The 14,710-nt window shown below is 43.1% G+C and overlaps 1 protein-coding gene across 6 annotated transcripts in view; it reads left to right on the top strand.

The window, feature by feature from the left end:
• The window catches only part of ZC3H18 (zinc finger CCCH-type containing 18), a 61,368-nt gene that overhangs the window by 10,193 nt on the left and 36,465 nt on the right, over positions 1-14,710 (top strand). For all 6 annotated transcript variants that reach the window (XM_039503566.1, XM_039503569.1, XM_039503571.1 and 3 more), the window contains exons 3-6: positions 4,242-4,326; positions 12,290-12,438; positions 12,727-12,819; positions 13,615-13,772. In XM_039503566.1, coding sequence (XP_039359500.1) covers positions 4,242-4,326; positions 12,290-12,438; positions 12,727-12,819; positions 13,615-13,772 — 485 coding nt within the window. The remainder of the gene's footprint in view (positions 1-4,241; positions 4,327-12,289; positions 12,439-12,726; positions 12,820-13,614; positions 13,773-14,710) is intronic.

The raw sequence follows: 14,710 nt of genomic DNA on the forward strand, positions 1-14,710 counted from the left end.
GCACTTACTTAGCACTCTGTGCTCAGATTGCTGTGTGGCAGCACTCTGCAGTCACCGTGTGTAATATTAGTGCCATTTTACAAGTGGAGGAGAATGAGCTGGTGGTGAAATGAGTTTCTCAATACCACAGATCAGGGACTAGAACCCTTCCTATGAGCTCCCAGTCTTGTGTTTAGGCCATACTTCACTCTGACTACTGGGAGTGTAAGACAGCACTTAAAATATAAAAGCCGAATGGTTAGCATTAATTCCTCTATGTCAGAGACCCAAGTGCAATTTCTTGGCTCTGTTTCTTGTTCCCCATGCATGAGGTGCAACTGGGCAGGGAAAGTTTGTCACTGCAGCACAACTCGATAATCAAGCAAGGAAGCAATGGGTTTAGAAAGGAGTCATTTCTAGTCCTACTCAGCCAAGGAAGATTACCCAAACCTGAGAGCTAGAAGGTCAGGGTAGAAAAGTAGGATATTCTCCGCTGATGACTAAGCCCTGGTCTACACTGGGCAGGGGGATGTCGACATAAGATATGCAACTTCAGCTGAAGCCGGCGTATCTTAGGTCGACTTGCTGCTGTCCTCATGGCCAGGTGAGTCAGCCGCTGCTGCTCCCCCGTCGACTCCGCTTCCGCCTCTCGTGAGCTGGTGTTCCGGAGTCGACGGGGAGCGCGTTCGGGGATCAATTTGTCCGTGTCTAGACGAGATGCGATAAATCGATCCCCGATAGATCAATCTCTACCCGCCAATCCGGCACATAGTGAAGACCTGCCCTAAGGGAGAGGAAGTTAATTGGCGGAGACGTACAAAATAATAGTCTGTCGTTTCAATTTGTTTTTCAGTTGGGCTGCAGCTGGCAGTGACATTTTCTGAAAAAGAGGTTCAGATTGGAGTGGAAATTGTAGTAGACCAGCATTAGCTGAAGTTAGCCTAGAACGCAAATTGGGGATTGATGTCTGGCTGAACTACCCCATTATGATAAAATGTTCAGGAAACTTGGGTGAATGACAGAGGATTTAGCTTATTAGGACTTCTTCAAAAAGACCTCAAGTCCTAAATCTTGTGGGTAGAATACAGTAACAGAATTGATCTTTCCTGCATTGACCACCTGTCTTTGTTTTGATCAGTTGAATGGCTCAATTCTTAGCCCAAAGGTCTGAACAAAACTGTTCACGCCCCAGTCAGCAATCCTCTGACAAATATCTTGAATTTTCTTTATTGGTTTAATCACGTGGTGCGTTGGCTAACTTAGTGGTCAGGATCACACGTTTCCTCTTATGTTCTGCTCATTGTGGAAGGTGATCTGATAAAATTCATTATATGTTTTCAGACGACTCAAACGTTCTGACTCAGTTTCACTACAGGTTAAACCAGGGATGGGCAAAATACGGCCCATGGGCCAGATCCGGCCCGTCTAACATGTCTGTCCGGCCCGCCAGGCTCTTTGCCCCTGCGGCATAGCAGGGCACTTGGGCAGGCTGCCTACCTGCTGTGACACTATGCTGCTCCTGGAAGTAGACGGCTGCTGTTAGCATGTCTCTGAGCGCCTCTGGTGGAAACCGGCCAATGGGAACTGCGGGGGTGGTGCTTGCGAACGTGGGCAGCGCACAGAGACCCACTGCCCTGCTCCCCCCAAGGGACGCGCAGAGATGTGCCAGCAGCAGCCAGCCACAGCTGCTTCCAGGAGCAGCGTGGGGCTACAACATGCAGGCAGCCTGCCTGAGCCCTGCTGCGCCGCCGGCCGGGAGCTGCCTGTGGTAAGCGCCTCCCGGTCAGAGCCTACACCTCACACCCCCTCCTGCACCCCAATCCCCTACCCCAGCCCAGAGCCCTCTCCTGCACCAAACTCCCTCCCAGACCCCACACCCTCTCCCACACCCCAACCCTCTGCCCCAGGTCAGAGCCCCCTCCTGCACCCAAGCTCCCTCCCAGACCCCCTCCATTAATATAGTAGAAATGGACGACCTGTGATGACTTACCAAAATTTGTGGCGTGGCCTCCTGCGAAAATTATTGCCCACCCCTAGGTTAGACATTTCTGTGTTCTATATTACCTGAAATCCTTATGGTGGGAGAACCCAAGCAATTCAATTTACTGGATCCCTAAAATCATTTCAGAATAACTTTTAACACGCAGCTTGATACAATACTAAAGCATTCCTCCCGATTGCTAGGGATTCCTGGGAACGCTGTCCACACTAATATGCAAGATGAATTTGCACTTTGAATGGCTTTCATATATTAGCTTATAATGGGGATCCCAGCTGTCTGATTCTCGTTAGACCACACAGAATTAAATACTCTCTCTTTTGTTCAAGCACCAGATTTGCAAAGATTTCGCACAGTTCTAGTGAAAGGAGCTGCGTTAAGCTGGCTATTCCATTCACATTATGTTGAATGCAAGATCCATCTTTTTTTGGGGGGGATGTTAATTTGTCTGCAATTTATGCTGTTTGTGGACATTTTTAACTTGATGGGGAAGAAAAGCTAGCACAAGATTTAAACATGTACATTATTTGTAGGCATTTTAAAAAAGGAGCTCTGGCCCGAGAGAATCTCAGAAGGAATAGAGTGAAAGAGATATTAACCAAAGGTCCCTGGAGAGCTGCGTTATCCAGAGCCAAGTGGACATATCTTCTGCTTTCCAGCTGTTACATTGCTAAAAATACATAAAACGCTTTCCTCATATAACTTTTCCATGGATGTAATCACTGTAGTTGCTACAGGGATGTCATGATTGTCAGTGAGAGGGAAGGTGTCCACAAGACACTTTCTCTATTAAGATGTGGTCCACAGTATGGCAATATTGCATCTCTTTGAGGTAGAGAAGCTGAGAGAGGCACGGTAAGGTTCCAGCACCTTGTTGGGTACATCTACACTGCAGCTGGGAGTGTTTCCCAGATTGGGTAGACAGACACACGCTAGCTCTGCTTCAGCTAGCATGCTAAAAATAGCAGTATAGCCAGGGGTCGCGTGGGCAGCAACTTGGGCTTGTTGCTGGAGAACGTACCCAGGATGTCCAGACGTGTTAGTGGGCAGGTGGCTAGCCTGAGCCATTCCCCATGCAACTGCTGGCTATGCTGCTATTTTTAGCATGCAGCCTTGAGGAGAGCTAGCACATGTCTGTCTGCCCAAGCTGGGAAGCACGCTCCCAGCTGCATTGTAGGCATACCCTTAGTCCGAACAGCTGTCATTCTGGCCGCTAGTGCCTTTGATGTCACTTGTCACATGCATATTTTCTCTCCACTGGACCCCTTTTAAAAAAAACCTCCCTTTGACCTGACAAATCCAAGTGGCTAAAAGCTTTTTCCGAAAGGGTTTCCTTTGGGAACAAAAGCAAGGCCTGCTCTGTGAAGCTACACTTGTTTTATTCTGTGGATATACATTTTCATAAATCATATTTGGATGTCTAATCTTCCAGGATGACTAATCCTGAAGGCAACTTGGAGAGCCTTTACGTACTCCATCTTTCTAAGGTTCTCCCTGTGCTGCATCATGGCTCTCAGTTTATGCTGAGTTCCATTACAAGCCATGCTGCTTTATGACTCGACGCTGAACTCCTGAGCAGTGTTAAAAAATAAAAGGGTAGGAATGGTGGAGAAGGGAGTGTGATTTAACTGCTGCAACAGGGGACTATGAAAACAACAGATTTAACTTCCTCCCTGAAAGGCTGGCCATGAGATTTTGTCACTACACACGATAAAGAAGCATATTCAAATGGGTGTTATAACACAGCAGTTGTCCTCCAACTTAATATGCAGGTTCCCAACATCTGTATCAGCTCTCCTCATCAGTCACTCTTTCAGGATGGTCTGTATACAAGAGTCACAGCATTGTAATTAAACATGCATTTTTAAATTGATAAACTAAAGGAGGCACTCAAGATAAATCAGTATGATACGGTTCAGTTGATTTCAGTGTCCACTTGGGTTTGTCCCAGTTTAACTAAAACAATTTAAAAACATGGAAAATGGGTGCCACTTAGTCCCTAGACAAGGCTTCAGATTCTATGAAGCTCTTGATGCTTGCAGGATTTCCAGTCTTCCCTGAAACACTAGAATTAATACCCTCCCTACCCTTTCTTAGGCACAGGAAGGTCCACAGTGCGTATCACACTGTTATGTTCCCAGTTGCCCCGGGACACACATTCCCTGTAACTGTGGAGTTGCTGGCTTTGATTTTACTGTGAAAGAGTCTGTGGTTTTCATGATGACTTGACTCTCTTAAGCATCTGTCCTTCTGTGCCTTGCAGGATGATGATCTGGAAGAGGGAGAAGTTAAAGATCCCAGTGATAGGAAAGTGAGGCCACGTCCCACCTGCCGATTCTTCATGAAAGGTAACAATATACTGCAGCAGAGGGAGTGAATTGAGCACTCTGTGGCTTCTCTTGTTCAGTAGTGCAACTGTTGGATTACCAATCACATGAGGCACGCTGTCCCAGACATCACTTATATCACCGTTCTTTTCCATGGTGGCCAGGTGCTGATTGTACACAAGGCCAACATGCAAAATATGTAAAAATTGTTCTGTCTTAAGTGCAGAATGCCTCAAATAAAGGATGACTTACCGCACCTTGAAATAAAAATCTCTTCAGACGTCCTCTTAATAATCAAATATTGCTTCAAATGTTTTAAAAATATTACATTGTACAAATTAGAGATGGAAAATACTCATTCGTTCTTGTCTAGTTCATGCCCTGCCAGGGCAGAATTGTTCCCTGCAGCGCAATATCCAGGTTACATCTGTAAATCCCAAACAATAGGATTCCACTTCTTCCTTTGAGAGACATTTATTGAAATATCTTTTATTGAAGACAAGGCTAGAAATAATGTTGCATTTCCCTGTAAATGTTTACTTGGTGTGTCATGTTCCTTTCCTCTCAGCTCCACCAACACAGATCTGCTCGGTATTGCATTTGATGAATAGTGTCTGCCTTTTCTACCAAGCAATGTGTTGTATGTAAATGTGTTATTCTGAAATGCAGAACATTTTTAGAAACTGTCCATTAAGAGTTCCAAAGAAGCACAGTGTTAAAGGCAGACGTAGCATCAGGACTGGTTGATTAGGTGAAGAATGGTAGTGTCCCTTTTAGCACAGAAGACTGGATTCAGACTGAGTAGGCTACTAGCGTAGTCTAGGAAGAGAAACTTTTCCCCTCAGTATAGAAAATAAAAAATGTGAGACCTATTGAAGTATATGATACAATATAATCTGGATTAATGAAGTTTTAGGTCTTTATGGTCTTCATGATAACAGATCATAATGGCAGAGTCCTCACTGAAGGTGATGACACTACATGCCGGTGTAGGGATTCCTGTGATAATCTGTATGCCTCATCAGAGCCACTTAAAATACAGGACCGCAGAAAGGAGAGTGTGGAGCGGGAGCCATTAATCCTGCAACAGAAAGTGGTGCATGCTATTATATATATTTAAAAAAAAAAAAGCCTGGTAAAACACTGGGGACAGATAACCTATCAGCAGAATTGTTAAAAGTGAATGATGACCACATATTGATGTCATGTCGAAAATTTGCAGTGATGTATGGATGATTAGAAACTGACCAGGTGACTGGACGAATGAAATCCTTCTACTTGTATCAGAGAAAGGAGACATAACAGAGTGTAGTAACAATCATATTATCTCCCTATTATTGCACATGAGCGAAATTCTGCTCTGCGTAATCCAGGGTTGCATGAACAGAAACCACCATAACAAGCTGGTTTCAGAGAGGGAAGAGGCACATGTGATCAGATCACAAGCATCACGTATAAAATGATAGGGATAGGGTCTAAATTAGATAGGGTCTAAATTCCCACTCAAGAAAGAGATCTTGGAGTCATTGTGGATAGTTCTCTGAAAACATCCACTCAATGTGCAGCGGCAGTCAAAAAAGCGAACGGTGTTGGGAATCATTAAGAAAGGGATAGATAATAAAACAGAAAATATCATATTGCCTCTATATAAATCCATGGTATGCCCACATCTTGAATACTGCCTGCAGATTTGGTCGCCCCATCTCAAAAAAGATGTATTAGAATTGGAAAAAGTTCAGAAAAGGGCAACAAAAAGGAGCAGCTTCCTTATGAGGAGCGATTAATAAGACTGGGACTTTTCAGCTTGGAAAATAGACCACTAAGGTCTATAAAATCATGACTGGTATGGAGAAAGTAAATAAGGAAGTGTTACTTCCTCTCATACCACAAGAAGTAGGGATCACCAAATGAAATTAATAGGCAGCAGGTTTAAAACAAAAGGAAATCTTTTTTAATACAACGCACAGTCTGTGGAACTCTTTGCCAGAAGATGTTGTGATGGTCAAGATATAACAGGATTCCAAAAAAAACTAGATAAGTTCATGGAGGATTGGTCCATCAATGGCTATCATCCAGGATGGGCAGGAATGGTATCCCTAGCCTCTGTTTGCCAGAAGCTGGGACTGGATGACACGGGATGAGGATCACTTGATGATTCCCTGTTCTGTTCATTCCCTCTGGGGCACCTGGCATTGGCCACTGTCGGAAGACAGGATACAGGGCTAGATGGACCTTTGGTCTGACCCAGTATGGCCATTTTTATGTTCTTATCCATTACATCATTGAAAAATGCAAGGAGTTTAATCACCTATTGATCATACGTTTCATTGACAACTCAAAAGCATTGATACCTTCTGACATGACTCTTTGGAGAATACTGGCAGACATGGGGATTCCAAAATATCTCAATGAACTCATTGCAAGTCTCCACTGTCAATAACAGACCACAGTGCAAACAGCAGCAGGTGATAGCGACTGGTTTTCCACTGGGTGAGACAAGGGTGTATTCTGTCCCCAAGCCTTTTCAACATGTATGCAGAATTAGTTACAAGACATGCCCTGGAAGGTTTTGACAAAGTGGAAGGAGCTGGGATTTCATTAGCAGACACCTCTTAACCAGTCTCAGCTGATGACACAATGCTCTTTGCTACAGCCACTGAGGGAAGGCAACAGCTATTGGAGTCTGTTTTACTGTAGACTATCCCTGAATGAAGTGAAAATGAAATGCATGCACATTGACATGATTAACAAAAACAGACTACCCGGGCAGTACGATTACATCAAGTTGTAGAGGCAGTCGAATAATTATCTGGGCTCATACATACTAACCAAGGAGGCTGTTCCAAAGAAATCAGAACATGACTAGGAATGGCTCATCAGTAATGGCCTCCCTTACAAAAGTTTGGAAACACTGTGGCATCTCAACAAGTACAAAGGCTCAATTGGTGAGCAGCTTAATTTTTTCCATAGTGACTTATGGATGTGAATTGTGGGAAACTAGTGTTACTGACAAGAAGAAAATTCAAGCCTTTGAGATGTGGTGCTGGCAAAACCTCGTGCGTATCTCCTGGATGTGAAAAAAAAGACACATGCATATGTTAGAAATATTATTGGAGACAAGCAGACCCTGCTGTCGGTAATCAATAGGCACAAACTTATGCAAGTTGGTGCCATCAGGCACAGAAGTGGAAGTAACCTCAAAAGTGGCAGGTCATCGTAGTAGAGGACGACCAGTGAGTAGATGGATAAATGATTTGTGGCAGATCAATTGGAGGTCAGCCACTGAGTGTTCAAAGCTAGCTATAGATCGAAGGCATCCAAAAATTCTGCTACAATGTCACCAATATTCAGACATGAATAAATGGATTTTACTTACTTACTTGGGTCTTTATGGACTGGGATTAAAGAGGAGTGCTATTGAGTGAAAACCCATATTTTTAAGAAACAAATTTTCTTACCTTTGTGACACACAACACCTGGGATTAGTAAAACAAAGGTTTAAAAACTAACTTGTTTGTGCTTTCTGCTTGCTTTTTTGCGTTTTCTCTATCTTGACCATTGGAAATAAACTAACCAGTTTCACTTTCACGGTCTCATATGCTAGCACATTGTTGCAAAGACCGCGGAGGAATGTTTAAAAACTAAAATCTGTTTCCATGGAATTTCTTCAAAAGATGTGGAGACTTGGTTTTGTAAAGCCTTGTTTATAACAGAATTTAATATGGACTATGTTAGACTGAGTTCCTTCTACTTCCCCTTAAAGTTGTGTTCACCCAAATGCTTTTGTTTTAGTAGAAATGGTAAATGAAATTAACTAACTAAAATAAAGCCGGAAAGGGCGGAGTGGGAGACTTGCTTTCACTGCTATGTTGAAAAGAGATGACACAGGGATTTGTTTGGGATTTTTCCAAGAGCTGAGCATTAAGTGTAGCTCACCTGTGTTATTGAATGGCTTCCTGTGTCTAATTGTTTGTTTCCTGTCATGAGTTTGGTTGTGATATCGCTGAAAGGGATGTGTTCCTCTGTTTGAACCAGGTGAGTTTTCCCTGGGTGGGATTGATTGTTCCTTCATTCTTAGTGTTGTTTAATCAGATTACATCCCAATGCGTCACAGAATTGTTGTAATCACCAGGCCCTTATCTCTGTGTGTGAAAATTCAGATTGCATCACATCAAGCTCTTTTGCCAAAGATACATTCCTTTGATTTCAGCCTTATGTGGGTGACCTTGATTTCCTCTCTGCCTTCCCTGGTACAGGAGATCTGTAGAAATATTACCGTCCAGGAGCCAAGCTAAAAGCATCATTGTGGGACTTCTGATGCTCAAATTCTAGTCTCTGCTCTTTCTGAGGAATTAATTGCCAAGTGTCATGTCATGTGGCCGCATCAGTCCATTTTGATAAATATAACTGATTCTGTGAAATAATGTGTGTTTATACCCATCCCAGTGGAACACCCAATTCATAGCCATTCGACCACATGCACAAGAGCCTCTTACTTGCCAGGAGTAACTCTTGCACTTGGCATATTTGAATAAGAAATAAAAAACGGTCTCTATAGATTCTTATTAATAGTCCCAGCATTCAACTTTCAAATCCTTTATACATTTACTGGAAATTAGGGCTGTCAGTTAATCACAGTTAACTCATGCGATTAACTCAAAAAAATTAATTGAGATTCAAAAAATTAATCGTGATTAATTGCAGTTTTAATTACAGTTAATACCAATTGAAATGTATTAAATATTTTGGATGTTTTTCTGTATTTTTATAGATATTGTATTCTATCTTATAATTGAAGGTGCTCGGAGCTGGGGAGCTGCTGGGCAAGGGGTAGGCGGGCTCCATGGCGTGGCACGGCTCCCTGAGCGGCGGCAGCAGCACATCACTCCTATGAGAGATGCTTCCCTGCCGAGACCGAGCGGAGCTTGGCGGGTGCTGGGCGGAGTGGGGCCATGTCTGCCCAGCACGCCGAGGCTTTGGGCGGCTGGGGCACCTCCGCCTCTGTGATGAAGCTGAAGCCGAACTAGACGCGGACCTATGACCAGGAGGGCTACAAGAAGCAGGTGGCATGTTTGTGCTTCCGCAGTGAGCAGGAGGACGAGGTGCTGTTAGCGAGTAGTAGCTGGTACCCAGAGCAGTGAATTGTACCAGGTGGAGAAACAGAGCCAGAGGAGGAACCAGAAGGTGCTGCAATCTGGGAGGTTTATGAAGAGGCTGGAGTAAAGGGAATACTAGGCAGACTGCTGGGGATATTTGAGAACCAAGACCGGACGTGTAGGACTTATGTTTGTTCTTACGGTGACTGAAATATTGGAAGACTGGGAGGATTCAGTTAATACAGGAAGGAAAAGAGAATGGTTTAAAGTAGAAGATGCTGTCAAGGTTCTTCAGTGTCAAATCAAAGTGTATATTATTTTTATTACAAATATTTGCACTGTAAAAATGATAAAAGAAATAGTATTTTTCAGTTCCTCATACAAGTACTGTAGTGCAATCTCTGTCATGAAAGTGTAACTTACGAATGTAGATTTTTTTGTTACATAACTGCACTCAAAAACAAAACAATGTAAAACTTCAGAGCCTACAAGTCCACTCAGTCCTCCTCCTTGTTCAGCCAGTCACTAAGGCAAACAAGTTTGTTTACATTTGCAGGAGATAATGCTGCCTGCTTCTTGTTTACAGTGTCATCTGAAAGTGAGAACAGATGTTCCCATGGCACTTTTGTAGCTGGCATTGCAAGGTATTTACGTGCCAGATATGCTAAACATTCGTATGCCCCTTCATGCTTCGGCCACCATTCCAGAGGACATGCTTCCATGCTGATGACGCTTGTTTTAAAAAAAAAAAAAAATGTTTAATTAAATTTGTGACTGAACTGCTTGGGGGGAGAATTATATGTCCCCTGCTCTGTTTTACCTGCATTCTGCCATATATTTCATGTTATAGCAGTCTTGGATAATGATCCAGCACATGTTGTTTGTTTTTTAAGAACACTTTCACTGCAGATTTGACAAAACGCAAAGAAGGTACCAATGTGAGATTTCTAAAGATAGCTACAGCACTCAGCCCAAGGTTTAAGAATCTGAAGTGCCTTCCAAAATCTGAGAGGGACAAGGTAGGGAGCATGCTTTCAAAAGTCTTAAAAGAGTAACACTCCGATGCGGAAACTACAGAACCTGAACCACCAAAAAGGAAAAACAACCTTCTGCTGGTGGCATCTGACTCAGATAATGAAACTGAACATGCATCAGTCCGCACTGCTTTGAATTGTTATCAAGCAGACACATATCCCCTGGAATGGTGGCTGAAGCATGAAGGGACATGTGAATCTTTAGCACATCTGGGACGTAAATATCTTGCGATGCCAGCTACAACTGTGCCATAAGAACCCCTGTTCTCACTTTCAGGTGACGTAAACAAGAAGTGGGCAGCATTATCTCCTGAAAATGTAAACATACTTGTTTGTCTGAGCGATTGGCTGAACAAGAAGTAGGACTGGGTGGATTTGCAGGCTCTAAAATTTTACATTGTTTTATTTTTGAATGCAGTTTCTTTTGTACATAATTCTACATTTGTAAGTTCCGTTTTCATGCTAAAAAGATTGCACTACTGTACTTGTACTAGGTGAATTGAAAAATACTATTTCTTTTGTTTATTTCCGGTGCAAATACTCGTAATAAAAAATAAATATAAAGCGAGCACTGTACACTTTGTATTTTGTGTTGTAATTGAAATCAGTATATTTGAAAATGTAGAAAACATCCAAAATATTTAAATAAATTGTTTAACAGTGCAATTAATCACAATTTTTTTAATCGCTTGACAGCCCTATTGGAAATATTCAAATATACTATCCTTTCTTAATGAGTGAAGTCAGTTTTATAAAGTTCCTGAAGGGGGCACACTAACCCTCTTAGAAAACATGAAAGTACCAAATGACTCAGGTTAACTTACTCAGTGTTATCTTTGATCGCATATAAAAGCTCACAGTTAACTTAGTGCCTTGGCAATGGACAGCCTTGGAGACTGAATGCCCCTTTAGCACAGAATTGGTATAACACAGGCAGTGTCAATGTAACTTTCCTTTGTGCGTTGTCCTGCCAATGTGTCTCCACCTTGACTTGGAGGGACCACCTTTAGGCGTGAGAAGGTGGTTAAATTTCTGTGTCCCATTAACTTCTCATTGCTAATGCTGAGACTACCAATCAAGGTTGCAGTTATAGTGGTGGTTGTGTGACCAGACACCTGTCAGGATCTCTACTGAAGGACCATCAAATGATTTTATGTGAGCAGCTAAAAGGAAAAGCAAGTTCTGTTACCTACTAACCTGAGCTAAATTCAGACCTGGAACCAGGCCATATCCATACCCCATTACAAACACCTGAGTTCCCCATGGGTACGATAACTTCAGCTAACCCACTGCGGCATCATAGGTGGACTTTCAGAGGAGCTGATGTTAAACTTTGTCTCTGGCCCCCTGAGAATGTTTCTCTTGCTTCTGTGGAGAATGAGCTATTAGAGGAGCTTGGGTTATATTTTTCTTCCCCACCACCTGCCTGTGTATGTAACTCAGACTGAGGCCTTTAAACTTATTGCTGGGTTATTTAGTTTTGAGCTATAAAAGTTCCTAACTATGCTCTAAGCACTTTTTACTTCTAAAAGTGCACACAAAACTCTCTGGATCACAACCCACATAGACAGCCCTCCCACCCTACCAGAGTAAGTGTCTCGGGTTTTCACTCACCCGTGATCCCAACTGAATTCATCTCTCAGGGAAAGCCCAGGCAAAAAGGCTTTGCTGGGTGCCCTGACAGTAAGTGACTGTGAACCAAGGTGGGAAGCAGAAAGGTCATGTCTCTGAAAATCAGAGATGTTCTCTCCTGGAAGACTTCAGATAGTTCTGGACCTGAACAAGATACCAGAGCTTCCAGGTATTTGACTGTTCTGTGCAGTACTTTAATGAGATTTCTGTGCTTTTTCACAGGTCACTGTACTTGGGGAATGAACTGTAGGTTTATCCATCCTGGTGTGAACGACAAAGGGAACTACTCCTTGATCTCAAAACCAGACCCTTTCTCACCCAACGGTGCTCCTCCCATTGGCCCTCACCCACTGATGCCAGCAAACCCCTGGGTATGAAAACATTGGTTTGCATTTGTGGCTTCTGTGTTTTTTGCTTGTTTAGATCTGCAGATACATTGCAGGTGGCGAAGGATTTGTTTCATTTGGGCTGTTAACTTAGCAAAATCAAATGTTCTTCTGGGATGCATGAATTTTAAGAAGGCGCTTTTTACAACCTCTAGTAAATGGCAATAACTTTTCAAGTGCCCTACTGATGTTTCGCCTGGATAGTCGCAAACATTCACAAAGCACAATTTTCAGCCTGTATCTTTTCCCCTTTCCTTCTCATTTTTCTAACAGGGTGCGCCTGTAGTTGATGAAATTTTGCCCCCACCCCCTCCGGACCCTCCAACAGAAAGTGCCTGGGAGAGAGGACTCCGGCATGCTAAAGAGGTAAAGTGTTCTTTAAGAAATACACTAATGTCTTTCACTCAAAGTCAGCCTGTGTGTATCATTGGTGGCAGAAGGACAATATAGTCAAAGCCTCTGGGAATGACTTTCAGTCATCTCTTCTCTCTGCTCGGTGGAGACAGTTAAGAAGAGTCAGAGGGCATAGCCACTACTTTCGGTCTGATTTGTAAGATGTTTCTGTAATACTAACCTTGAACCTCTTGGGGGATGTGTAACTTTTTATCCTTTTTTCTTTGGGGGAGTCTGTTTTGTGTGTTTAACCCAACAGTCACTTTCGTGTTGTATAACATGGCAATCCTTTGGTCGAGAAGAGCTGGCTTCCAGCTCTCTTTTTCCCATCAGCACTAGCCAATGGAGATCGCTCCTAAGCAGGGCAAAGGACACCATATTCAACCCGCCAATACAGCAGAACTGTTTTCAAGCTGGTACAGTGTGCCATCGCCTCTCTGCTGTTTCCTGTGGTGCTTGCAGGGTAAACCCCGTTTTGTTCAGCTACGAAGATGTGGGTTTAACTTTCTTGAGAGCCTTTTAGTGATCCCACCAATTTGGCTGTCTGATTCATCTTTGTGAGCTAACAGGATAGTGAAATATTACATGTTTTGTTTCAAGTAGATATCCAAACCCTAACTGTTTGTGAGAATTGAACAGGAGAGGGACAGGTTAATTAGGAAGCAGGTCCCTCACTAGGGCTGATGTGCCATTAGTAAGCTGAACTTTGCCCTCCATGCCTCAAACTTGTTGCTTCCTTAAAAAGCCTTTTATTGTGCCCTGTGACAGGTATTAAAAAAGGCAACAATGAGAAAAGAACAAGAGCCTGATTTTGAGGAGAAGCGGTTTACGGTGACCATTGGAGAAGATGAACGTGAATTCGACAAAGAAAATGAATTTTTCCGGGACTGGAATTATCGCATCACTAGAGATGTCCGAGATTCAGCGTAAGATGTGGCTTTGTGCTTGCATCCTTGCTGTTTGGGGTGGATGAGTGGGAAGGAATCCCCGCATGTCTGTTTGCAGTTAACCTTTCGCTCCAGTTGTGTAGAAAGGTTTGCAGTTAATCTTTTGCTCTGAAGATTAGCCACTTTGTGTAACAACATCAGAAGCACGCCAGCAAAACCCATAGGCTCCACTGTTACTTGGCATGCCTCAGTTGGTCCTGGTTCAAAACCAGTTTTCCTTCTATGCTTTTTTAGCTTTATTCCTTCAGAGTACTTTGCTCTTGTTTCTTCAGAGCCTAGTGTGCCAATTTGATTGTCTAGTTGCGTACTGCATTTGTCATGTTAGTTTGAGCTAGTGATTTGTGTTTCTTTGGTATTTACACAACTCAAGCATACACTAAAAAGTTTAATAACGTGTGTATACACACACCAATACCCTGCATCATCAGAGCAGCAGTGACACCATCTTGACAGGGTTAATGCTTACACTGTACGTCTAAGGGCAGCAATCATGGTCGGCATGGCACTAGATTAGCCTCTGACATCTTAGCCAGCCCTTGATTAATCATTTGATAGGTCACCAACCAGAAGACTTAACCTACATGCAGTCAGGACTTGCAGAGTGGGAAGATTCTGGGCAATGGGAAATGTCTGAAACATCATTCCTGCAGGATTTTTGTGAGGTAAAACTAAGTGGGAGTGATGGAAGCATCAGTCAGCACCCTGCTTTGGGGACTGGAAGCAGTTCACGGCTCTCCAGTGTGGTTGGCTGGCTGTAGACTCTAGCAGGCAATATGACACCAATCACCTTTAGGAGTTGGTTTTCTGTTTTTTTTAAATTCATATGGGCTAGAAAATCATTTAAAAAAATTAACGTATAAGTTCTGCAGGAACTAAAGGGTAAGCCCTGGTGTACGTACGCACACACACACACACAC

This window comes from Mauremys reevesii, linkage group 16 (assembly GCF_016161935.1).
Source record: "Mauremys reevesii isolate NIE-2019 linkage group 16, ASM1616193v1, whole genome shotgun sequence".
In the NCBI taxonomy this organism is placed as follows: Eukaryota; Metazoa; Chordata; order Testudines; family Geoemydidae; genus Mauremys; species Mauremys reevesii.